This window comes from Erinaceus europaeus, chromosome 15, assembly GCF_950295315.1.
Source record: "Erinaceus europaeus chromosome 15, mEriEur2.1, whole genome shotgun sequence".
In the NCBI taxonomy this organism is placed as follows: domain Eukaryota; kingdom Metazoa; phylum Chordata; class Mammalia; order Eulipotyphla; family Erinaceidae; genus Erinaceus; species Erinaceus europaeus.
In genome coordinates, this window is record NC_080176.1 from 7,124,126 (window position 1) to 7,150,931 (window position 26,806).

At 51.8% G+C, this 26,806-nt stretch overlaps 1 protein-coding gene across 4 annotated transcripts in view; it reads right to left on the reverse strand.

The window, feature by feature from the left end:
• The window catches only part of KATNIP (katanin interacting protein), a 117,756-nt gene that overhangs the window by 76,335 nt on the left and 14,615 nt on the right, over window positions 1–26,806 (reverse strand). For 3 of the 4 annotated variants that reach the window (XM_060172742.1, XM_060172739.1, XM_060172738.1), the window contains exon 2: window positions 17,103–17,158. The exons of the other annotated variant lie outside the window; for it this stretch is intronic. In XM_060172742.1, the coding sequence (XP_060028725.1) occupies window positions 17,103–17,158 (56 nt within the window). The remainder of the gene's footprint in view (window positions 1–17,102; window positions 17,159–26,806) is intronic. 4 annotated transcript variants of the gene reach the window in all.

Below are 26,806 nucleotides of genomic sequence, written 5' to 3' on the forward strand. Positions count from 1 at the left end.
TGGTCAGATATCCAGAAGGTGAGCTCTCCTGAGAGAGGGGGCGGCCTGGGGAGAGAGCAGAGTGTTGATATCAAAGTCTTTCATGCCTGTGGTCCGGGAGGTGGCACAGTGGCTAAGGCACTAGACTCTCAAGCATGAGGTCCTGAGTTCGATCCCCGGCAGCACATGTACCAGAGTGATGGCTGGTTCTTTCTCTCCTCCTATCTTTCTCATAAATAAATAAGTAAATCCTTAAAAAAAAAAAGTCTTTCGTGGCCAGGGTGGTGGTGCAGTGATAAAGCTTTGGACTCTCAAGCATGAGTTTCTGAGTTCGATCCCCGGCAGCACATGTGAGAGTGATGTCTGGTTCTTTCTCTTTCCTCCTATCTTTCTCATTAGTAAATAAATAAATAAAATCTTTTTAAAAAAACAGTCTTTCATGCCTGAGGCTCCAAAGGCCCAGGTTCAAACCCCAGCACCACCAGAAGCCTGAGCTGAGCTGCGCTCTGGTTAAAAATAAACAGGGGCTGGGTTGTGGCACACTTGGTTGAGCGCACATGTTACAGTGCACAAGGATCCAGGTTCGAGCCCCTGGTTCCCACCTTCAGGGGGAAAGCTTCACGAGTGGTAGAGCAGGGCTGCAGGTGTCTCTCTGTCTCTCTCCCTATCACCCCCTGTCCCTCTCAATTTCTGGCTGTCTATATCCAATAGATAAATAAAGATAATGCCAAAATTATTTTAAAATTGTTGTTTTCGATGGATTATGTTGTTTTCACCAGGTGGGCTTCACGGGCGGGTAACAGACTCATGGTTGAGCTGTAGGCAGTGTCTCTTTATTCAAGCAGGACGCGGCACAATCTAAGCCGAGCTGAGCTAAACTAAAGGTACAGTACTCTAAAACTCACAATGCTGTCTTTATATATACTTCCCAAGTAGGGTGAAAACAGGATGTGACATAGAGAGGGTGGAGAGAAAAGTGACTGGTGAAAATCAGGGTGTGACAAAGAAGGGATCAGGGTGTGACAAGGAGGGGGTGGAGCAGGCGAGAATCCTATCACTGAACCACAAATGCCCTGGAGGGAGGTGGAACTTGTTAACAGTGGTTATGTAAATAGAATAGTGTTAAGCAGGGGGGATTTAAACCAAATGAAACAGAAGGGGTCTCATGCATACCAACACTTGCCAAGTAAGGTGGAAACAGGATGTGACATAGAGAGGGTGGAGAGAAAAGTGACTGGTGAAAATCAGAGTGTGACAAAGAGGGGGCAGATTAGGCGAGAATCCTATCACTGAACCACAAATGCCCTGGAGGGAGGGTGGAACTTGTTAACAGTGGTTATGTAAATAGAATGAAGTGGTTATGTAAATAGAATAGTGTTAAGCAGGGGGGATTTAAACCAAATGAAACAGAAGGGGTCTCATGCATACCAACAAAAAATAAATAAGTAGGTAAACAAAGGGATGGGGTAGGGTGTAAAACGACAAGCAATTCCAGCCAACTGGCAGAGCTCCACATGTGCAAGCCCTGGGCCCCCAGAAAGCAACAGAGGGGTCTTGGCCCCTGGGGTTGAGTCCTGTATCCCCAAGTGTGACGGGGGCGGGGGGAGGGCAGAAATCTGTGGTAGACCTCAGATTAACTGTGGGTGGGCATTTGTACTGAGATCAATTTTCCCTTTGATTCGAGGCTGCCCTGGAAGAATGGTTGTTATGACCCCGCTTAAAGTGCAAGGGAACCCTCCCCCCGAATCTCTAGGACGCGGATTCCACACCATGGTGATCTGCACAACTGTGTTTGAAATATGAAGATGATCCCTGGGAACCGGTCAGTAGCGCACCAGGTTAAGCGCACATAGTACGAGGCGCAAGGAGCAGCGCAAGGATCCTGGCTCGAGCCCCCGGCTCCCCATATGCAGGGGCATCACTTTGCAAGCGGTGAAGCAGGTCTGCAGGTGTCTCTCTTTCTCTCCCCTTGTCTGCCTTCCCCTCTTCTCTCAATTTCTCTCTGTCCTATCCAGCAACAACTGCAACAATGGAAAAAATGGGTGCCTGGAGCAATGGATTCGTAGCAAGCCCCAGTGATAACTCTGGAGGCAAAAAAAAAGGAAGGAAGGAAGGGTGGAAGGGAGGAAGGGAGGAAGGGAGGGAGGAAGGGAGGGAAAAAAGATGACCCCTGATCTCTATGAGGGGAGAGAATCAAACACTCGACTCATTTGGGGATGAAATGAGAAACTTCAAAGAGACTTTGGCCACTGGGCTTCCTGGCTGTGGAGCTGAGGGAGGCAAGTTCTGGCCAGGAGGGAGGAGGCACTGGGCAGAGGTGCAGATACAGAACCAGGCCTGCCTCCCATCACACTGGCCCTGCTGCCCAAGGCCAGGGGCACATCCCCCACCTGGCAGAGAGCTGGGGTGCAGGGTTGGTTCAGCAGAAGCCAGGAGGGAGCAGGTTGGGATCTCCAACTCGCTCCCTGGCAATGCCTGCGGGTCACGATCTGATCAGCAAGGCCCTGAAGGGGCCCACCTTGCTCTCCACTATTCACACCCCCACCTGAGGCAACCTGAGCTGTGAAAAACATATGGACTCCGGAGGCTGGGCTGGCACCGAGCTGAGCCAAGATGCAGTGCTGCCTTTTGCTTCTGCTCTCCTTGTCCTGTCCTTTTCTTTAAGTCTTTATTTATTATTGGAAAGAGACAAAGAGAAAAATGAGAGAGGGAGGGGAGATAGAGAGGGAGAGAGACAGAGAGACACCTGCAGCCCTGCTTCACCACTTGTGAAGCTTTCCCCTTGCAGTTGGGGGCCATGGGCTTGAACCTGGGTCCTTGTGCACTGTAATGTGAGCGCTTAACCAGGTGCGCCGCTGCCTGGCCCTGTCCTATTCATTTGCCACCATGGGTAATGGGTATCTTTGGGGCTCAGTGCCAGCACAATCCACCGCTCCTGGAGGCTTTTTTTTAAAATAGAGACAGAGAGAGGTTGAGAGGAGGACGCCTGCAGCACTACTCCACTGCTCATGAAGCTTCCTCTTTGGGGTGGGTGGGGATGGGAGGCTTGAACTTGGGCCCTTGGACATGGTAATGTATGTTCTCTATAGTCCGTGTCACTTCCTGGCCCTGCCTTCTTTACCCTTCGTGACTGTCTATGTGTTAACAGTGCTTGTCTGATTGGGCTTCTCTTTCTGGGGATTTTGTGGTCAACAGGAAACTCATAATACAGCAGGTCTGAGCCCAGACCTTACCACAAGGGAGGAGGTTTTTGGTGCTGTCGTGTGTGTGTGTGTGTGTGTGTGTGTGTGTCCTTACCTGCCTCTTCTCTCTCAATTTCTCTGTCTCTATCTAATAAAATAATAATTTTTTAATTGGCCTTGAGTGGTGAGACCATAGTAAAGACGACGAGAAAAGGTATCAGATAGACTGCAATAACAGAGGAAAGGGTCCTGGGAGGTGGCACAGTGGATAAAGCACTGGACTCGAAAGCATCAGGTCCTGAGTTCAATCCCTGGCATCACATGTGCCAGAGGGGTGCTCTGGTTCTTTCTCCCTCTCATTCATAAGAAAATAAAGTCTTAAAACAAACATGCCAACAAAAAACAGAGGAAAGGACCCAGCACAGTATGTGGTACTAAGTTTTAGGGAAGCCAGTCCCCTGCCCTGTTACTTCAGCAGTGCCACCCTGGCGCCTCCCCAGGCCCAGCCACACTCTCGCCCCACACCTGAGTCCTTCTAGGCCCTTCTCCAGAATCCCACCTCAGCCCTTGCCCAAACCCTCCCCAAGGCCAGGCTGGCTCCCCAAGTTTCCAGGAAACCTTCTTTCTAGTCTCGCCCCTGCTTGCTTCTGTGCATTTTGAAACCCTGCAATTAGTATTAAATTATATACAATACGGCGGGAAATAGTCTATAATTACACACTAAGTTGTTAGCAGTTAACTACCTCGATTGCTCGCTAATTATCTGAGGACGTGGAGACTTGGGGTGAGCCTCGGACTCTTGAGTCTCGCTCAGTCTCCTCGTCTGGAAAAAGGGGAAGTGAACGAGGTAGGGCTGCCCAAAGGACCAACGAGGGAGAAAGTGGAAGGAGCCCAGACTGCATCTAAAAGGCTCCTTTGGACTGCGCACTGGGTTTAAGCTTGGCCTCCACCACATTGAAGGAAGTTGTGGGGCTGTGGTCTCTTTCCTTCTCTCTAGGAAACTGGGGAATGCTATGCATGTACAAACTATTGTATTTACTGTTGAATGTGAAACATTAATTCCCCAATAAAGAAATTAAAAAAAAAAAGACAGAAAGAAATTCCTGGAGGCAGAATCAGAAAGGGAGGGCAAAGCATGGGGCGCCCAGCTTGCTCGGCACTGGCATCTCTGTGACGGGACTCCTCCTGCCGGGCTGAGCTCCACCAGTCTCAGGCGCTGTCTCTCAGGCTGCCACGGGGCTGGGGCTTTCTCTCCCCATCTCTAGAGTGGGGTCTCTGGAGTGGGGACAAAGGGAGGGCTGCCATGGTGTGAGGATTGTGGACAGCGCCCTGCTGGTGCTCTGGGCTTCCCAGCAAACAGGAATTACACACTTCTACCCCCACTAGCCCGACCCCCATTGGGCCTTATCCATCCTCTTCTGTACCGGGCTGTCCCCTGCCCTTGGATGACAGTGCCATGGAGGCAGGGGACTGTGTCTGTCCTGCTTCTGTAAGAGTTCCCAGCAGAAAGGCAGGGCCTGGCATGTGAGGGGCCCTCGCTGAGTACGGGGTGGGGGTGTGTGAGTGACGGCTGATGCATCCGAGCTGGAGTACCAACTTTCCAGGCTTGGGGGCCTGTACAAAGTCTGGGTAAAGTCTGCATCTGGTCAGAGTGATGGATGCGTGGGAGGGGGAGTCAGGCAGAGTAGAGGAGCTGGCAAGACCACTCCCCTGGATGGCGTGCCTGCTCTGGCCTGTGTGTGACCCTGGTTCGAGCCTGGGCCCCACTGCACAGGAGGAAGCTTTGGTGATGTGCTGTCTTTTCTTCTCTCCATCTGTCTGTTTGTCTCTCTTTCTCAGAGCAGTGAAGCTCTGGGGACAACAGTGCCAGAAAGCACAGCAGAGGACCTAAGGGGTTGGATGTGACAGGAAAGCCCTCTCTCCGCCAGGAAGGGGTTTCTGTCATCTCCACCAACGGCCACCTTTTCAGTCCTCTCTGGGGGCTGGGGGTGGGGAGAAATGCCAAGAACCCGTGAGGTTCTGAGGCCCTCAGCAGAGTCTGTATCCAGGGACCATGCAGTCCTGAGGACAGGTAACTGGAATTCTCCTGAATGGGGCTGGCTGACTGAGGCCCAGCAGAGGGACACAGTGCCAGGGAAGGCGGGTCCCTAACCTTGTGGGAGTCAGGTCCTAGCAGAGGGCACGGGCTTGAGGGGAGGGGGCTTGAATGATGAGCTATCTGGGGGGCCTGCAGGATTTGGGGAGCACCTAGCAGCTGCTGAGTTACCCGCCCCTCTTGCTGGCCGCCACGTCTGAACTGAGGGACGACGTGGGGGCCGCCTCACCGCAGGGCTGTGCTGCTCTCCACAGTGCCCGCCCCAGACTCAGAGAGGAGGGAACACAGGCTTTTCACAGGCCACAAACAGTCTGTGGCCACCGGACTGGGAGCAGTTGAGTCACCCTCCTCTCTGGGCACGGTCCCTCCCTCTCCCTCTGGGAAGCCCCCCTTTTCTGAGTCTCAGCCCACATGGTGAGTGCGTGGGTGGGGGAAGCCCCAGCGACCAGGTTGGGTCTGTTGGGCTCTTCTACTTCCTTGGCGATGCCATGGCTTTGGGGCATGGCATGTGCCCCAAACCAGGCCAGCAGACACAAGTCCAGGGTTGGATCTGTCCCTGTCCCTGTCCATCCCCTTGAATTACCAGTTGCCAGGAGCTGAGTGTCACCAGCACAGGCACAAAGAGGCCCACTGTGATAAGCACCCCTCCCGTCCTGTGCAGAACTGGCAAGACTGACACAGACGTAGAGGCAAGCAGAACTGAGGAGACAGGCAGACAGATAGACACTAGATCCTCTTCTGGTCTGTGAGATGAGGCAATGGATAAACTGCTAGACTTTCAAGCCTGAGGTCCCATGTTCAATTCCTGGCCTCACAAGTGCCAAAGTGATGTTCTGGTGTTCCATCTCTTTCTCTCTCTTTTCCCACCCTCTCTCATAAAGAAGTCCATCTTTTAAAAAGTGAAATTAGGTCTTTTAAAACAATATTTAAGCCGCTGCACCCAGACCTGAGACAACGCTAACACTGGACTTTTTAGTTGCAGTGTTAATACAGTAGCCTGGGAGAGGGCACAGTGGAGAAAGGGCCAGACTCATACACACACCATCCTGAGTTAGATCCCCAGCATCACACGTGCTTGAGTGATACTCTGCTCTCCTCTGTCTTTTATTAATATTTTTTAAACCTTTTGTAGTTATTTTATTTATTTACCAGAGCACTGTTCAGCTCTGGCTTATTGTGGGCAAGGGGTTGAACCTGGGACTTTGGGGCCTCAGGCATGAGAGTCTCTTTGCAGAAGCATAATGCTGCCCCCTGCCCAATAATTTAAAAAAAGTTTATACACTCCTTTCTTTACTCAAGCCAGTGTGAGGTGTATCTCAACCTGGGTGAGCGAGTGAGTTGCGGGTGATACAGACTGGGTGCACACACAGAAGAGTGGGGCCCAAGCCTGGAGAACCGAAACAAGAGCTCCACGACTGTCCTTGGTGGCCGCAACAAGAGACCATCCAGATGTCTCGTTATGATCCAAAACTCGTACCATTCTTCTTCTTTCTGAAGACTTGCTTTTTTATTAATGAGAAGGGGAGATGGGAGCAGGGCATCACCGTCACACCTGATGCCGGTGGGGAGGGGGTGTTTGATCTCGGGGCCTCGCACTCGAGAGCCCAATGCCTCCGCACCGAGCCACCTCCCAGCCTGGCTCCTTCAAAACCCAGGTAACCACCTGCCCCCCTCTGCTCTTCAGCGAGTCTGTCCTCTGTGCTCCCGAGCTGCACAGGAGCTCTGTAACAAACAGGAACTGTGTAAGAAAACGTAGTCCTGGGAGTCGGGCGGTGGCGCAGGGGGTGAAGCAGAGGTGGTGCAAAGCACAAGGACCAGCGGAAGGATCCAGGCTCGAGGCCCCGGCTCCCCACCTGCAGGGGAGTCACCTCACAGGCGGTGAAGCAGGTCTGCAGGTGTCTGTCTTTCTCTCCCCCTCTCTCCATTTCTCTCTGTCCTAGCCAGAAACAAGAACAACAATAATAACTACAACAATAAAAAAAAAAAAGGCAACAAAAGGGAATAAATCTTTTTTTAAAAAAAGAAAAGAAAACGTAGTCCTGGGCTTACTTTTCCAGTACACTTGCTGACATGTCAGCTGCACGCCCACCCTCAAAACAGGAGCAGAAACGCTCTGCAGTCAGTGAGTGTGCCCATGCTGCCAACACCAGCCAAGTAACAGAAGCCTGCAGCGACAGCTAGTGCTGCCCCCTGGAGGCGGGACGGAGCGGCCCTTTCTAAAGGGCTGGCTGTGTGGACTTCAGCTTCCGTGCCACGGTGAGTGTGGATTTCTCCCTAATACCAGGGACTCACACTTGCCAGTCTCCCGCCTCGTCTTGTGCTGTCATCTGCCGCCACCAGGGCAAGTGTGGAGGTCCCGCACTCCGTTCTGGGATTGGTAGAATATCAATCCAGATCCTGGCTCTGGAGAGTATGGTGGCCTGGGGGATGGTACAGTGGGTACCTTAGACCCTCAAGCAGGAGGTCCTGAGCTCGATCCCCAGCACCACATGTCCCAGAGTGATGCTCTGGTTCTCTCTCCTTTTCCTCACTTTCTCGTGGTAATGAATAAATAATTTTTAAACTTTTTATATTTATTTGTTTTCCCTATTGTTGACCTTGTTCTTTATTGTTGTTGTAGTTATTATTGTTATTGTTGTTGATGTCATCGTCGTTGAATAGGAGAGAAACCGAGAGAGAAGGGGAAGACAGAGAGGGGGAGAGAAAGACAGACACCTGCAGACCTGCTTCACCGACTGTGATGTGACCCCCACCCCTGCAGGTGGGGAGCCGGGGGCTTGAATAGGGATCCTTATGCCCAGCCCCTATTTTTGTCTTTTTTATTTCACGAGGTCATTCTTCTTACTGTATTATTTTTTAATTGACATCTGTTTTGAATGCTGCATTTTTCATGTTTTATTAGTGATTAATGGTATGTTACAGTACTGAAAGGTTAGAGTGAATACTTCCTTTTTTTTGTCATTTTATGGAGGGGTTATTGGTTTACAGTACAGTTGTAGACACAAGGGTACAATTTCTCATCTCCCTGTGACAGGTGCCTGCAAAACACTCTCGTCTCCAACTAGGGTCTTTCTCCACCACCCGCACCAGGATGCCACCCCCCCCCCCACAAACACACAACTCCAGCCCCCTCGCTGCCCTCCTCCCACAAAGTCCTTTGTTCTGATGCAACAGACTGTACCCACCTCCTATAAACATGGAAGGCTTCAGACACTGCCAGGAGTGTAATGCATTTTGGATCAATGTTCATGACCGCAACGATGCGGTTTAGGGACACTGACGAGGTTCTAATGACAACAGCACAAAGCCTGAGCTTGCAGCCTGAGTGAATCCTGCAGGCCTTTCACCCACAGAGCTCACTATCCTGAAATCCACTCAAGGAGAAGATGGTGCAGCCTTTCCCAGGAAGGCCCTTTCTCCTCTCCAGGGAGGATGTGGCTGGTGTGGGACCTGGCCTGCTTCCTCCTCCAGGCAGGGCCATGATCACACCCACTACAGGCACCATGCTGGTGACAGTCACAGCCCTGGTTCTGCACCAGCTCTTGAAGGCCAGAGAAGGATAAGGGGCCCAAAGATAGGGGTGCTGGGCTGCTCTTTTAAAAGTAGCATTTTTGAGGGGAGATACTGTGCCCTAGTCCAGCTTTCTAGTTCTATTCTCAACTCTGAATACATCCTCCCAGACCATATTTAGTCCACCTCCATGTTAGCAATCAAGCTCAAGCAAAAATTGCTAAAGTCATGGGCTGCTAGGAACATACCTAAAACAGACTTCCTAGCTTCCCACCCTCAGATCCCTATTCTCACCTGCTCTATTCCTACTTTCAGGCTCCTGTTTATTAAACATTTTGTCCTGCTACATGTCTTTCTTTTTTTTTTTTTTTTACAGAGAGAAATGGAGAGAGGAGGGGAAGAAAGAGAAGGGGAGAGAAAGACAGACACCTGCAGACCTGCTTCACCGCCCCTGTAGGTCGGGAGCCGGGGCTCAAACCGGGGTCCTTAGGCCCATCCTTGCACTTTGTGCCACCTGCGCTTAACCCACTGTGCTCCCCCCCTTTTTTTGGATAGGACAGAGAGAAATGGAGAGAGGAGGAGAAGGCAAAGAAGGGGAGAGAAAGATAGACACCTGCAGACCTGCTTCACTGCTTGTGAAGCAACTCCTCTGCAGGTGGAGAGCCAGGGCCTGCGACATATCTTGACTGCCTTTCAGACACCAAGTTGCAGATGCTACTATGATTTCATCCTGATTTTCCTGGGCAGACCTCACCAATGTGTCCTGGAACCTCACCTTTCCAGAGCCCTGCCCTACTAGGGAAAGACAGAAACAGGCTGGGGTGGGGGTGCATCCACCTGCCAACACCCATGTCCAGCAGAGAAGCAATGACAGAAGTCAGAACTCCCACATTCTGCACCCCAAAAAGAATTTTGGTCCATACTCCCTGAAAGAGGGAGAAATATTAGAGGAAGATGACCAGAGGGCTCTGAACTCCCATTCCATTAGGACCTGAAAAGAAATGAGAAAAAATGACATTCAAAAGTAGCAATAGGTGTAGGTATGACTTAGAAAGGAAGAGAAGCTAGGACCATAGGAAAAAAATGGGCAAAAATATAGATAGATGTTAGATAGACAGACAGATTGTTATAGAAATAATAGACAAGCCGTATCTGTGACCTTGGGAGAACCACTGCAGGTTCCAGTGGAGGGACTGGGGACACAGAGCTCTGGTGCTGGAAGTGGTGTGGAGCTATACCCCTTTTCTTGTAATACTGTAAACCAAAATTAAGAAATTGTATAAAAATACTCTTTTTATAACACATCGGCAGGTATGTTAGTCAAAAGGGGTGGCGGCTTCAAGCTGCTGGGGAGGCCCAGGAATACCAGGGGGCTGGCAGGAAAGGAGGCGTTGTGCAGGCACAGGAGAGAGCACTGCACTGGGGCTGCTCCTCATCAGGCCGGAGGACGGGTGGGGGTCTCCTGTGACCCTCCAGTAGAGAGTGTCCTCTCTGAAGGTGGGCACTAGAGCATAGAACAGTTGTTCTGTTGAAGCGACAGGCCCTGGATCTGTGCCCAGCACCCAGCGGGTACTAGACTTGCCAAGTGGATGTGAACGAGGAAGTGAATGCCCTGACTCCCGGCAGCACACAGCCAGCCTCAGAGCACTCGATTTGTGTCACGGTTCAGCCTGTGAGTGTGTGTCTGCTCCAATGCCCTGGCCAATCCTGCCCCTGGCCTGCTGCGTTCAAGGTGCTCTCCTGCCCCTCTCCTTCTGTTTCAGAGCTAACTCACCAACCCCCACCAGCAACGAAATCCAGTACTCCAGGTAGGCTGCCTCGCTGAGTCACCCCAAGGTCTGAGGAGGTGGTAGCAGTATTACTGTCACCACCATTCTGCTGTTCTGGAAACAGAGGCAGAGACAGCGTCTCCGGTGACGTGACAAAGCCATAGAACTGGACGTGAGTCTGATTCCCGGGGCCACAGGGCCTGTGCATGCTCTCAGAGTCTTGGGGCCTAGGACACCAGGGCTGAGGGCCAAGCCGTAAGCCAGTCAGCTGAGCAAGGACCTTGGCAGCGCTGGCCTGGGTCAACCCCAAAGCCTCTCCTCTACAACTCACATCCCCAGAAATGCATCTTGAAATTCACCACAGCCTGCAGCCTGAGAGCTGCCATAGTGGGTAAAGCCCTGGACTCTCAAGCATGAGACCCTGAGTTTGATCCCCAGCATGGCATACGCCAGAGCGATGCTCTGGACAAACCCCCCACCCCATCTCCTTAATGAATAAATAATGATTTTGCTAAATTCAGAACAGCCTGGGAAAGTCAAGAAGAGTGTCCCTGGCAGACTGAACCTGTCGAAGAGAAGATGGCAGATGGAGCTGAACTCACACAGAGAAGCACAGGCCTACACAGCAGCCAGGAGACTTCCGTGACGGGCAGAAGTGACTTCCGGCTGCTCGGAACCTAGAAGCAACACACCCTCCAAGGACAGAAGCACAGGGTCCAAGGGAGCTACTTCACCAGCCCCTTGGTCTTGCTTTTAATGATCTGTTTACACATTTGTTTACTGATTTGTGAGAGGACAGAAGAGAGAGAGACTCAGAGCAGCGCTCTGGCACATGCGATGCTAGGGATCGAATTTGGGACCCCTTGCTTGACACCCCAACAATTTATCTACTGTGCCACCTCCCAGGCCCGCTCTCTTTCCTGATGGTGGGGGCGGGGGCGGTAACGAGAGAGATACACCAGAAGCAACTTCAGGCCTCAGGGCTGAGGGAAGCTGTCCTCTCTCTCTCTCTCTCTCTCTCTCTCTGTCTGTCTCTCTCTCTCTGGTCACAAACTGCAGCTCTTTGATATACATATACATATATAATTTTTTTTCTCTTTTCTCCTACAGTCTGATCTTGTGCCGGAAGCTCAGCTGATACCAGGAAGCGTTTAGACATACATGTCTGTCTCCTTCCTGGCATCTTGTCAGAAATTGATTCTCTGGGCTTTTTTGAGGCTGGAGTCTGGGCCTGACGCATGTTAAATGTGGATGATGAGGGGAGAGTAGTGCCTGTAACTGCATTTCCAGGAGCTCTCAGCTGATGGCAGGGGTCCCAGAACAGCCTGGTGGCTGAGATTCGAGGTCACTCTGATGGGAGGGGTTCGGTGCCCCGTGAGGGAACCCAGGGGGAGGGACACTGGCCCAGTCCCTGCTCTGCTGTCCACCTCTGGCTCGAATCACTGCTCAGGCAGGCTCTCTGGCCCCTGCCCTTCCTAGAAGCTAACCCTCCTCAGCCTCACCAAGCTCCTGTGTGTACCAGGCACTGTTTTACATGTCTTATTGATTCACTGAGTCTGGGGCCAGGCAGTGCACCCAGTGGATCGTACAGGTTACCACGCACAAGGACTCAGGTTCAAGCCCCTGCTCCCCACCTGCAGGGAGGAAGCTTCATGAGCAGTGAAGCAGTGCTACAGGTGTCTCTCTGTCTCTCTCCCTCTCTCCCTCTAGACCTCCCCTACACCTCTCAATTTCTCTCTGTCCTATTGAATGAAAAAGAAAGAAAAAGAAATGGCAGTGGTCTGGGAGGTGGCACAGTGGATAAAGCAATGGACTCGCAAGCATGAGGTCCTGAGTTCAACCCCTGGAAGCTTGTGTACAGAGTAGCTCCTGCTTCTTTTTCCACCACCTCCTTTCTCATTAAAAAATAAATGAAATTGAAGGCCAGCCAGTAGCCAGTAGCGCAGCAGGTTAAGCACACATGACACGAAGTGCAAGGACCAGTGCAAGGATCCCAGTTCAAGCCTCTGGCTCCCCACCTGCAGGGGGGTCGCTTCACAGGCGGTGAAGCAAGTCTACAGGTGTCTTTCTCTCCCCCTCCTCTCTCAATTTCTTTCTGACCAATCCAACAACAACAACAGCAGCAATAACAATAATGACAACAACAAGGGCGACAAAAATGGGGAAAAAAAGGCCTCCAGGAGCAGTGGATTCCTAGTGCAGACACAGTGCCCTAGCGATAACTCTGGAGGTGAAATAAAATAAATGAGATCTTAAAAAAAGAAAAGAAATGGTCTTGAGGAGGACTGGAGGCACAGAGCCCCAGCCATAACTCTGGTGGCAATTAAAAAGCAAAAAACATTGGGGACACAGAGCTCCGGTGATGGGAAAGGTGAATTATACCCCCGTTGTCTTTTCTTAGAATATTTAAAATGAGTATTAAACTACTAATAAAAATTAAAAAAAAAAAAAACACACCATTTCTTTTTAAAAACTGAAAAAAAAAAAAAACCTACCACTGGGTGCTTGGTGCAGCTCTGTGACGCAGGACCTGCCCTCCCCTGCTCCTCAGACATGAGAGCCAACCCCAGGCCGGGTGGCCGAGGGAATCCGCTGGAGGCCGCAGGCACCTCGCTTCACAGCCTCACGTGCCACCCGGAGCTGCCTCCAGCCCTGCTGCTCGCTCGGCGGGCACCCAAAGCTCTGTGTCACCGGATCCTGCTCTCTGAGCTGCAGACACAAGGCCCGGAGAAGCAGGAAGACTGACGGCGCTAACTCTGCCGCCGGCGACACGCTTGGCAGCTGGGTGGGAAGCGGGCTCTGCCCCTCTGCCCAGAAATGTGAGCTCAGAGGCTTCCTTCTGGGAAGCAGTGATTCGGAATGTCAGCTGTCAGGGCGGGCAGGTGCCTGTGATGCAGCGCCAAGGACTTGTGCGGTTTTTTTTCTTTTTCTTGCTTTGCCTTAAAAGAATTCTTTTTTTCTTAAAACTAAGCAGTTTAGCAGCCCAGGAGGTAGAACAGTACATAAAGCATTGAACCGTCAAATGAGGTCCTGAGTTCAATCCCTGGCACCATGTGTACCAGAGTGATGCTCTGGCTCTTTCTCATAAACAGGTGGAGGAGGGGAGGGGCAGAAGGGGAGGGTACAGCAGCCTGGGAGGCGTCACAGTGGGTGATGGGCTGGACTCTTAGGCACAAGACCCCAGTGTGACCTCCAGTGTTGCATGTATGCTCTCTCTGGTCTTTCTTCTGACTCCCCTCCTTCCCTCTCTCAAAAAATAAATATTTTTTTTAAAAAGTTGATCGCTGGGTGGTGTACCCCATGAAGCGCACATTACCACATGCAAAGATGGGGGCTCAAGCCCCACCCCCACCTGCAGGGGGGGAAGCTTCACAAGCAGTGAAGCAGCGCTGCAGATGTCTCTCCTCCTCTCTCTCTGCCCCTCCCTCCCTTCTATTTTGGCACTGGACAGTCCTGCAAGGACCCGCAGTAAACTGGTTTTCTGGGGTTGCCTTTTGGCAGATGCCAAGAGCATTTTTCAAATACTTTTATTTTAATGAGAGACAGAGGGAAAGATACAGAGAAATAAAGACAGAAAGAGAGAGAGAGAGGTCAGAATACTAGTCAGTGGTACTGGAGATTGAGCCATGAAAGCGTTTTGCATGACCACTGTGCTGTCTCTCTTTCACTGTTGCTAAGCCAGTTAGGTCTGTCTCTCTCTCTCTCTCTCCCTCCCTCCCTCACCTCTGACCCAGGAAAGCAATGAGAAAAGCCAGAGCCAGGAGCATCAAGACAAAGACCAGGTGAGGAGACCCAAGAGGAGCAGAGGAGTGCCCGTGCAGCCCCCCGAGAGGAGGCCATACCCTCAGCTCTTGGGGACCTTGCACCCTGTACTCCCTCCTTTGTCCCTGGAGAGACCAGCTCTCCCCTCCCTTGGATGGAAGGAGATTCCTTCCTTGCCCCAACAGGCTCTGCTTAAAGGCGGTATGTGTGTGTGTGTGTGTGTGTGTGCGTGTGTGCGCGCGCGCGCTTTTCTGGATGGCTGAGTTAAGTGACTTCCGTAGCCCTTTACCAAGCAAGCTCTGCAGATGAGAGTGCCATTAAGAGCATTTTTTGGAATCGCCAATCAGCTGCAGAAGGAGGCAATCCATTATCACAGGAGGCTCTTGGGGAATGCGGGGGGGGGGGGGGGGGGGGCGCGACTCCCCTGTGCCCAGCGGGGGGCCCGCCAGCCAGCAGCCAGGCAGCCAGGGAGCAAGGGAGACCCCTTCAGTGAGAAGCTCGCTGGGGCTCCCTTCTCTGCCCCAGGTCCTGAACCTTTCTCTGTTTAGCTCTCCACAGACCACCCTCCCACCTGGGTGACCAAAGAGGTAATGGGGACAGGAGCCTCACCCAGGGTCACATGATTGGGGCCTGTGGCAGTCACCTGGGGGCCTGGGGGCTCTGTGCAGTAGGCTTGCCCCTGCATGTCACCAGCCAGTGAGTCCCCAGGTCCGACCACTCCGGCAAAGACCTAGGAGGCTGATACAATGGTATTCCCTCCTCTCCCTTTCTTCTTCCTCCTTTTTTTTTTTGTATTTTAACATGATATGATAAATTTACTCCTTAAAGATTTCTGAGAAAACTACAATGACCACAATTTCAAAATCATTCATAATTCATGACCGGGGGCTCAAACACTATACTTAATCTCCACAGGCTGAGACGAAGCTGAGAGTCACTTCACCAGCAGAACCCAAAATGGCTGCAGATTTCAATCCAGTCATGAAAGGCACTTTCTTTTCTTGTCTTTTTTTTTTTCCCTTAGTTGCCCTTGTTGTTGTAGCCTTATTGTGGTTATTATTGTTGTTGATGTCGTTCGTTGCTGGATAGGACAGAGAAAAATGGAGACAGGGGAGAGAAAGACAGACACCTGCAGACCTGCTTCACCGCCTGTGAAGCGACTCCCCTGCAGGTGGGGAGCAGGGGGCTCGAACCGGGATCCTTACACTGGTCCTTGTGCTTTGCACCACATGCGTTTAACCCGCTGCGCTACCACCCGACCCCCTGAAAAGCTTTCTTAGACTTTCTTAGACTGGAGAGACAGCACAGTGATTCTGCTAAAGCTTCTCCTGCCTGAGGCTCTGAGGTTCCCAGTCCAGTCCCCAGCACTACCACAAGGCAGAGCTGAGCAGTGTTCTGGTCTCTTTTTCTAATAAATAAATAAATAAATATTTTTAAAAAGTAAGTAAGTGGTCTGGGAGATGGTTCAAGTGCATAAAGCACTGGGTTTTCAACCACTAGATCCTGAGTTCAATTCCTGGCAGCACATGTACCAGAGTGATGTCTGGTTCTTTCTCTCTCTCCGCCTATCTTTCTCATGAATAAATAAATAAATTCTTTTGAAAAAGTAAATAATAAAAAATGAAGAGGCAAGAAAAGTCTCTTTAAAAAAAAAAAGATGCATTCTTTTTCTTATTCCTTTTTTCTCCCCATGGCTATAACCCTTCCAAAGCCGTGGTGTAAACTGCCCCCCTTCCAGAAAACCTGATTTCCCTCTGAGGCAGCCCTGGCCTTGACCTGGGTGTGGGTAGGAGGTCTGCTATTCTCTCTCAGAGGTGTGTGTGTGTGTGTGTGTGTGTGTGTGTGCGCGCACACACGTGTGAGGGCCTCAGAAGCCTGGCACCCCAGAAGCCGGGTGGGCATGTAGACCGGGAATCGATCAGTTGAAGGTGGGGATGGTGAGGAGCAGGGTTCTAGCTTAATCTTCTCTATTTTTGTGCTGCCGCAAGGAGTGAACCGGGCCCTCATGGCTGTGTGACACCACTGCCAAGTGGTCTCCTCAGCCCAACAGTTTCATCCTTCACCTCTGTGTGTGTGTGTGGGGGGGGGGGGGAGTCTACGAGGTGAAGCAGAGGGGAGAGAGCTTGACATGCCAGTGTGAGGTTCTGAGTTGGATGCTCTGGTTCTCCCCCACCCCATTAATAAAATAAACAACAATGAGAGAGGGAGAAGGGGGGGAGGTGGAGGTGCCTGAATCCCAGCCTGTCGTTGATCCCAAGTCCGCAGCACAGACTGAGGTCTGGGCGGAGGCTCACCTAGCCCTCGTCCCAGCCCTGGCCCTGGCCCTGGCCCTGTGACCCCATCTCAGGCCCGAGGTTTCCTAACATGAGGTGAGGCTAACTCTCCACCCCACCCCCCACCTGGGCTGTTGCATTAAGGGACAGAGGTGACACCACACTAGTTCTGAGACTCCGGATCAAGAGGTCCTGCTCTGAGCCCCCCGATCCTCTGTGAGCATAAACCCCTCAGCTGAACAAGGGAAACCCTCAGCGATGTGGGGCCAGGCCCTGGGGGCTGAGGTCAGAGCCTCCACAGCCGCCCCTCGCCCAAAATGCTGGTCCCCAGAGCCGCCTGCTGTTGGGGGCTACTCAGACGTGGGGTGACCTACCACACCAGAACACCCTGGGAGAGATGAGGACTTCAGGTGACATGGGGCGCCGGGCATGCTGCTTGCTGGGTCAGGAGTCGAGGTGGGGGCTCAGAGAGGATAGAGGGAGAGCCGGGGGCACCCCCTCCAGTCCCCTACCCCCCAAGTGACTCGGTTACCTCTTTTTTCTCCCGCGAGCAGGACCGGCTCCTCACGGTGGAGCGCAGGGTATGACCTGTAGCGGTTTGAAAGCAAAAGCAGAAATTCAGGCTGTCTTCAAATGGCTCCTTTAGCCCCCTAGAACGCTTGCTATTTGAAATCTGAATCTACGGGGCCAATGACGATCAAGTGATTTTAAGAAAATGGAGGCTATTATTCAAATGGGGGGGGGGTGGCAGCCTCTTGAAGCGGCAGCTCCCCTGACCACAGTGTTGCGGTAATGTTGCGGTAATGAAGCGGGCGTGGCGCTCTCACCCGGAGCATTAGCTGCTGTCCGCGAGGACCGACAGGCTGTATAGTCTTTTTTTTTTTCCAGGCGAATTATGTTTTCATTAAATTGTTTGGAATTAGAGAAAATGCCTGCCACCAGAAAATAAAAAAAATAAATAGACTGCCTTCCAGTCGTAGTGTACGCAGCACCTTGGATGAGCACAAGCCCGTGGGGCCCCCAGCACGTAGGCGACGGTACAGACGTGAATTAGCGGTAATCACCCACATTTCACATAATGGCCCATTTCAGAGAGAATTGCTGCTTCTCCTGGGAGAGGAGGAGACTGACATGGCCACCACGGAAGGCGGGTGGGACGGCAAGTCTCAGACAGGTGGGGTATGGGGCTGAGGAGCAAAAAGGTTGGATGCTGGCTAGTGGAGAGGCAGGAGATGGGGGGCGAGCGAGGTGCTGACGGGTGGGGCTCACAGGGCCACCGAGCTCCAATTGAGGGATGCTGTTCTTTCCAAGGGAGTGCGGGCAAGGGGAAGAGTGAACAAAGGCTCCGAGCTCGATCTCTGGCTGAAGTGGGGACATGGGGCTGGCGGATAAAAGGACTCGGAGCAGCAGCAGCTGGGGCTGGTGAGACAGCACCCGGATGGAGCGCCTACCTTGCCGTGTGCACCACCCAGATTCGAGCCCAGCTCCCCTGAGAGAGACAGAAAAATAGATAAACAAATAAATAAAGAAATAAAGGGTGAGGGTGGGGGACAGTCGTTGGGGCCCAGGATTAGACAGTGTCTTGGTACGGCTGACTTGCCTGAGTTATCTGCTCGGTTTACAATGTTGCTGCCTCACAGGGCAGCCCCGGCAGCCCACACCCCGAACTCCAATGTGTGTCTCGCTGGAGAGAGGTACTGCTTGGCCAGAGTCTCTGAGGACCCCCCAACCCCCAGCCTAGGATATAGGGGTGAAAATGCCCAGAACAGTGTGGACGTCAGGGGTGGCTGTGTGTGTGGGGACATGTCTTGCACCTAAAACTGCTAAAATATATGATTGGGGGGTAGGCAGTGGCTCACTGGGTTAAGCACACATAGTAAGAAGCGCAAGGACTGCACAAGGATCCTGGTTCAAGCCCTCGGATTCCCACCTGCAGGTGGGTCACTTCACAGGTGATGAAGCAGCTCTACAGGTGTCTCCCTCCCCCACCCCTCTCTCAGTATTATATTTGTTGGATAGAGACAGCCAGAAATTTAGAGGGAGAGAGTGAAGAGAGACAGAGAGACACCTACAACACTGCTTCACCACTTGAAAAGCTTTTCCCCTAAAAGTGGGGATTGGGGGCTTGAAGCCGCGTCCTTGCGCATTGTAACGTGTGCGCTCAACTAGGTGCACCACCAGCCAGCCCCGTCTTCTCTATCTCCCCCCCTCAATTTCCTTCTGTCCTCTCCAAAAAATAATGGAAAAAATGGCCACCAGGGGCAGTGGATTCATGGTGTTGAGCCTCAGCGATAATCCCGGAGTGTGGAAAAATAAAAAAAAAAAATCTTAAAAAATAAGTAAATAAAATATATAATCAATAAAACATAAATAAAAGAGGCCAGACTTTTGGGAGAACTTGGAGCAGGGGGAGGGGTGACCCCAGGGCCCATCCACACCTGCTCCAACAGCCCCTTGAGGAACTCGGAGCCCAAGGGGACAGGGCAGCTGGAGGCCAGGACTGATAGGACAGTGGAAGCAAGGCCCAGAGCAAGGGGGACCAGCAGGCCGAAAGCACCCCAAGTCGGGGGCGAACTCCAGAGTCAGGGAGGCCCTTCCGGAGCTGCTGAGACAGCCCTGTGACCTCAGGTAGGTTATTGGCAAACGCTAGAAGAAGAAGGTGGGTTATGAAAGCTTAGGTAAATCACAGGAACAGGCAGAATCTCTCCAGGGCGTCTTTTCTTCCCTTATTATATCTTCTGTGGGTTAAGATGAATCACCTCAGGGGCCAGGTGGTGGTGCACCTGGCTGAGCGCACATGTTACAGTGCGCAAGGACCCAGGTTCGAGCCCCTGGTCCCCACCTGCAGGGGGAAAGCTTCACAAGTGGTGAAGCAGGGCTGCAGGTGTCTCTGTTTCTCTCCCTCTCTATCACCCCCTTCCCTCTCAATTTCTGTCTATCCAACAAATAAAGATTAAAAAAAAAAGATAAATCACCTCTGGGTTGGTTTTTCTGCTCTAAAATCCTGTTATACCAATACTGAGCACTAGAAAATATGAGGGAGGGGATCTGGGCTCACTTGGTAGAGCATAAACCTTACCATGCACTAGGATCCAGGTTCAAGCCCCTGGTCCCCACCGGCAAGGGTGAAGGTTCACAAGCGGTGAAGCAGTGCTGCAGGCGCCTCTCTTTCTCTCTCTCCCTCTCTAGCTCCCTTTTCACTCTTGATTTCACTGTCTCTATCCAATAAATAAATAGCTTTAAAAAAATAAATAAGGAAGACCACAGCAGTAACATGATAACAAACAACACAGCTTAACCAGACCTCGCCACCCAGAGTTCATTAGATACTTCCTCATTCACAACATCGGAAAACGGTCTGCTCTGTGTGCATGTGTCACCCTGGGGCCGCTTTCCCCTTCCAAGTAGCTGGGGTGGGAGTGGAGATGGGGGGCAGATCCCGGGTGCCGGTCACCAGCACAGAGCTTCCTCCCTCCACCCGTGTTTTCTCCACCACGCGGGGAGGGAGGGAGGGAGAAGGTGACATTAATATCAATATGTGCTGCTTGCCAAGTTCAGGGGGTGTTTCTCTGCTTCTAAGGTGACCTGCCAGCTTCAGCAGGGAAACAGTAAATAAGGCCGTGGGCGCATGGATTCTGCGCACCTCTTCGCACAACAGACAGGCGCCTGCGGGGACAGGGGAGGAATTAAAAAGAAGAGACAGAAGGGAGTGCATTTGGATTTTCTGGTAAACGCGATGCCATTCTCCCATTTGTGATCTCTGAGGGGCTTTATCTGCTCCTTGGACTCACTCCCCCGGGGGCTGGCAGACTCTGACACTTGAGTTTCTCTTTGCTCAAGATGCAAAATGCTAATGTTGGTGGTCACAGCCATTTTCAGGGGAGCTGCAACTTCCTGGAAGTGATGGGCAAGGGAGCTGGTGTCCGAGCTTCCTGGGAGCCTCAGGCAACATCTGGGACGAGCCTTGCCTTGCCGAGTCGCTGCTGGAGGCTGACACGCACGTGTGTGTGATTTGGTGCCCATGGAAACTTAAGGTGCGTGAGAGAAGACACACCTGCAATATATGGTGGAGGGGGTAATTTCTAACCAAACAATTCATATCTAATTTCTCCCTCTCCCTCTCCCTCCCTCCATCTCTCTCGCATCAACTCCTGCATCCTCACAGCCACACCTTTTGGATGACTGTTATTATTACTATGTCCCCAGGGTTAGTGCCGGGGCTCAGTGTCTGCATTATTCCACCACTCCTGGAAGCAAGTTTTCGTATTATTTAACTCTCTCCTCTAGCTGGAGGCTAAGAGACAGAGACAGAAGTAGAGCTTGTAGTACTGCTCCTTTGCTGGTGAAGCTACCCTCCCTGCAGGCCAATCCCACGTGTTGGCTTGGGGTTCAGGCCCAGGTCCTCACACAGGGTCATAGTTCGTGTGCATGTGTGTGTGTGTGTATGTACACACACACACACACACACTCTGGCTGATGGTGGTGCTGGGCCTGAACCTGGGACCTCAGCGCCTCAGGCACTAAGTCGTTTACAGAGCCACTCTGCCCTTTCCCTGTGCCTCTAACCATTCCTTTGATCAGCGGTCCTGTGAACTTTTTCTGAAAAGGGTCAGCTAGAAATTCTTGCTGTTATTTTTACTTTATAGGAAACCAGCTTGTTAAGACCACAGGATTTAAGACCACAGGACTTCCCCCTGATGCTAGATGAGATGCAAACATGTGGGTGTGGCCGAGTTGCAATAAAGCTTTATTTATAAAACAGGCATTGGGCCAGATTCAGCCCCCAGGCTGAGACTACTCATCCCCACTGCTATAAACCAATGAAGAGACAGGAAGGCAAGAAGCGGAGGGTAAGTGGCTGAGCCACTTGCTCAAGGTTCCAATAAATAAATAAATAAATAAATAAATAAATAAAGTAGCTGGTGCAGCCCGGGAGGTGGCAGAGGCTAGAGTGCTGGGCTTCAATGCATGAGGTCCCAAGTTCCATCCCCGGCATTCTGTGTGCTAGAGTGATGCTCTGGTTCTCTCTCCTAGTCTCTCTCTGGCATGCACATGTTAACTGATAAATCTTACAGAACGGTAGTATAGCCTGAGGGGAGGACTGCCAGTGTCCCCACTCGATCCCTGTCCCCACCCTCCCCAGGTGAACCCACTCTCACAGCTGCCATCCAAAAGCTGCTATTGCAATGACTCCTCTGGTCACGTGGCAGCACCGGGTTCCAGAGTCCCAGAAACACCTGGTCTCCACAGACAGGAAGGAGAGGAGCCCTGATTCCAATCTGAGATTTGGTTTCAGAGGCTGCAGCCCTGCCCTGCAGTGACGTCATCAGAGACAAGTTTGAGGTCAGAATGCGGGGCCAGGAGATGGCTCGTCAGGCGGAATTCTCTCTCACTTTACCACACGGGAGGGCTGGGGCCCCAGGCCCCTGAAACTCCACTGGGAGCACCGTGCAAAGGGGAAGCTTCAGGAGCTGAGCTGTCTCTCTTTCCTCTCTGCCTCTCACCCTCTATCTGGAGAAAGACAGAAAATAAGGGAGGAAGGGAGGGAGGGAGGGAGGGAGGGAGGTGTGTCGAGAGTGGTGGAGTTAGGGTTGGGCAGTGGAGCGCCGGTTGAGTATACACATTACCACATGCAAGGACCCGGGTACAAGCCCCTAGCCCCCAGCCTCCCCACCCCCCACCCCCCACAGGAGAGAACCTTCATGTGTATCTCCCCCTCCCCTCTCAATTCCTCTCTGTCTTATCAAATTAGAAAAAGAATAAAGTATAAAATTTAGGGGGTGAGGGCAGTAGCATACTGGGTTAAGAGCACATAGTGTGAAGTGCAAGGAGCAGTCAACGCGAGGATCCGGGTTCGAGCCCCCGGCTCTCCACCTGCGGAGGTGGGGGTCGCTGCACAGGTGGTAAAGTAGGTCTGCAGGTGTCTGTCTTTCTCTCCCCCTCTGTCTTCCCCTCCTCTCTCAATTTCTCTCTGTCCTACCCAACAATGGCAGCAGCAACAATAACAATAGACAAAAGGTGGCCGCCAGGAGCAGTGGGTTTGGTAGTGCAGGCATCGAGCCCCAATGATAACCTTGGAGGCAAAAAAAAAAAGTGTAAGATGGGTGGGGGTAGATAGCATAATGGTTATGCAAGGAGACTTTCATGTCTGAGGCTCCAAAGTCCCAGGTTCAATCCCCTGTACCACCATAAGCCAGAGCTGTGCAGTGCTCTGGTATAAAAAAAAAAGTGTAAGATTACAAAAAAAAAAAAAAAAAAAACCTGTTTAAAGAGAGACAGGATTACCCAGGCTGAAAGCCCCAGGGGAGGGAGGGAGAGTTAATAACTTGAAAAGAAATGCCAAATGTGCTGCCCAGAGAGCTGCAGCTCACTCCAGTCCTCCAGGCTCCCAGAGAAACTAATAAGGGGACTAGAGGGAAATGATGCCCTGGGGTCAGAGAAGATGGCGCTCCTCACCTGACAGATAAATGCCCTGAAATGCCAGCTGCGAGCGGCAGGCCTGGTGTGAGACTAGGCCCAGCCACTCAGGTGGAGACAGCCTGCCGCAGGGCAGGACTGAACTGGGAGGACAAAGGGGCTCAGAACAAAGCCCCTGCTTCCTGCCCTTGGGGTGAGGATGCTTCTCAGAGGTTATGTAAGAAGACCATACAAGCAGGACGCTCGCCCTGCTCTGGCTTTGTACGCCTGCCGACACCACCTCAGTGACAAATGTCCCACGGCAAGACAGCGCGTTCCCTCGCCACTGGGACTGGCAGTGATCCAGAGGTTGGACAATATATTATTGGCAAGAGCAAGGAAGTGGGCGCTTTTGAGCACTGCTGGGCGACGTGCAAGATGGCACAGCCCCTGCAACACAGCTCCTGTTTGTCAGAATCCTCCCAAGTCCAGAATCACTTTGCCCTTTAAGCTAGCACGGCCCCTGCCAGGGATCTCTCGCGAGAGCAGATGTGAGCATTCACTGTGCTGTGCTGGGCTGCGCTGGGCTGTGCTGGGCTGTGCTGTGCAGCAGGAAGTGCTGGAAAGGCCCCTCAGTGGGGACCCACCGAGCAAATAAGCACAACATGGAAATGGCACACTGGTCGGGAGGGGTGCAGTGGGTAAAGCACTGGATTCTCAAGCAGGAGGTTCTGAGTTCGATTCTCAGCATCTGATGTGCCAGTGATGCGCTGGTTCTCTCTAGTTTTCTCCCTTGCATTCATGAATTTCTAATTTTTTTTAAAAAGTTACTGGGGCCAGATGATGGCACACCTGATTGAGCGCACACACTACAGTGCACAAGGGCTCAGGTTCCAGCCCCAGGTCCCCACCTGCAGAGGAAAAGCTTTTCAAGTGGTGAAGCAGTGTTGCAGGTGTCACTCTCTCTCTCTCTCTCTCTTTCCCCATTCCCTCTTGATTTCTGGCTGTCTCTATCGAATAAATAAAATTATTTTTTAAAAAATAGTTTAAAATGTTATTAATGAGAAGAGAAAATGAATGCATCACCAAGGATTGAACTCAGGAGCATCTCATGTTTGTGGGCTCAACACTTTATCCACTACACCACCTCCCAGGCCAGTAAAAAGAGAGAGAGAGAGAGAGATGATGATGATGATGAACTACTTACTAGGAAGTACCACTCAACTCTGGCTTCAGGTGATGCTGGGGACTGAGCCTTAAATCTTAGAATCCCAGGCATGAAAGTCTTTTGCAGAACCACTATGCTGTCTCCCCAGCCCAAACTGACAATGTTTTTTTTCCCCCCAGAGCACTACTCAACTCTGGTTTCTGATGGTGCATGGGATTGTGAACCGAGTCTCTTTGCATAACCATTAGGCTGTCCAGAGAGAGAGAGAGAGAGAGAGGGAGAGACAGAGAGGCCTCTTTGCATAACCATTAGGCTGTCCTGAAATGCACGCGCACACACACTCAGACACACACACACACACACACACACACACACACACTCACACACGCTTGCCCCCAGGCAGAGCATAGACATGGAGCTGGAGTGGAGCAGCCTCTAGGAACCTGGGCCCCGGTGGTTGTTGGGAAGGAAACAAAAATCTTCAGAGGACTAACTTCCATTTTCAAGAACTCTGTAAAGCAGCAGACAGGAATGAAATGATGACAAAGCATGGCTTCTAGGAACCAATACATTATTTCTTAGCCAGCCTGCTTAATGGTGACCTGCTCATTCAGATGAGGGCAGCTTTTGTAAAATGACGAGACGAGACCGGAATAGAGAAGAGGAAACCAGGGCCAGGTTAGCTAGTGCACCCAGTAGAGCGCTTGAACCCAGGTTCAAGCCCACAGACCCCATCTGCGGGGACTGAGCGTTGGGGAGCTTCACGAGCAGTGAAGCAGGGCTGCAGGTGTCTCTCTATCAAATGAAAGGTAGGGGAAAGGGCCCCTCTGGGAGTGGTGGGGTAGTCTTGCGGGCACCACCCAGGCCCAGCAATAACCCTGGCGGCAAAAAATAAAGTAAGGATGAGGTAGTGGGACACCTGGTTGAGTGAACACTACACCAGGCACAAGGACCCAGGTTCAAGCCCCCTGTCGCCGCCCGCAGAGAGAAGCTTCATGAGCAGTGAAGCAGGGCTGCGGGTGTCTCTCTCCCTCCCTATCTCCCTTTCCCCTATTAATTTCTGTCTTGCCAAATAAATAATAAAGTTTAAAATATTTTTTAAATGGAATTTAAAGAAAGAATAGAAACAAAGGAGGAAATGTTGTCCAGACGACTGTCTGGAAATGGAGGTTCCTTCCTGGCTGGGGCTGGCTCTCGGGATGTCTCACTAGCTGCCCAGGTGTCTGCGTGGCTCAGAGAAGCAAAGTAACCTGCCAGAGGACACAGAGCTGGGGGCAGGGGTCGCCAGTCAGCGTGGCTGCCTGCCCTGTGGTCTCTCCACCCTGCTGCCCACTGCCCGGCCCCCTGCCTGCCGTCTCAACACCCCCTTCCCCATGTGCTTCCTGAGCCCAGATCCCAGCTCCCACCTGCTGCCACGTGGGGCAGGCTGGGGACAGGGCAGCATGGAGGGCCGGGTTAACCCCGGCAGAGCTCCTTGGCTCTAGTTGTGACTTTCATGCGGTAAGTGGGGCCAGTACTTGTTTTGTTTTTGCCCACTGAGGTGTCTTGACCAGCACCACTCCACTGCCCCCTCCACCGCCTTCATTTTATAATTCAGACTGAGAGAGGAGAGAAGAGAGACCACTGATGGAGCGCCCCCTAGTGCCGCGTACGGCGCTCTCCCATATGGAGCTGGGGGCTCGAAGCTGGGTCCTCACTCATGGCAGAGTGCCCTGCAGGGCAAATCATCCTTCAGCCTCTGGACCCACTTTGTTTGACTTCAGTTTCCCAGAGCTTCCCAGAGTTACTGAGAGACTCCTGCCTTGTCTGGCCATTGACTTGGTCAAGATGGTGCCGGGGGGTCGACCAGAGACGGAGCTCCCCACATTCAAAGCATGTGCTCTGCTGAGCCACTCCCGTGGCCAAAATTGTCTTTTTTTTTTTTTTTTTTTTTTACCAGAGCACTCTTCAGCTCTGGCCTATAGTGGTGCTGGGGATTGAACCTGGGCCCTCAGGGCTTCAGACAGGAAAGTCTTTTGTATAACCAGTATGCTATCTCCACGGTCCAGTTTCTAGTCCATGAATTTTATTAGAGAGACCATGTGCTTGACCATGCACAGAAATGCACTTGTTCTCTTTCTGGTGTCCTCGTGTGGTGCTGAGGATGGAACGCCACCTCCTCCCGGCTCTTGTGACTTTTTTCAAATTTACTTTTTATTGTATTTATTTATTTTGGAGAGAGATGGGAGGGCAGGGGAAGATGGGGACAGAGAGAGAAAGACCTGCAATAATACTTCACCTCTCGTGAAGCTTCTCCCCTGCAGGTGGGGGCCGGTTGCTTGAACTGGGGTCCTTGTGCACGGTGACCTGCGTGCTCTACTGGAAGTGCTGTTCCCTGGTCCCTTGTGATTTTTTTTTAATGTTAATAATTTTTTAAAACATGTATTTACTACTGAGAGAAATGAAGAGAGAGCTGGGGCATCACTCTGGCACACGGGAAAGGTTAGGTCAAGTTCAGGAGCTCACGCCTGGGAGCCCAAGGCTCTAACCACTGTGCCACCTCATACTACTTTCTAATGGCCTTTTTTACTTTCTTTACTTTTTCACTGCTGGGGCACCTCTGCTCCAGGCTGACTTTTTTCCCCACACAAATTGAAAGAAAGGGAAGAACACCACAGCGCCGAAATCTCCTC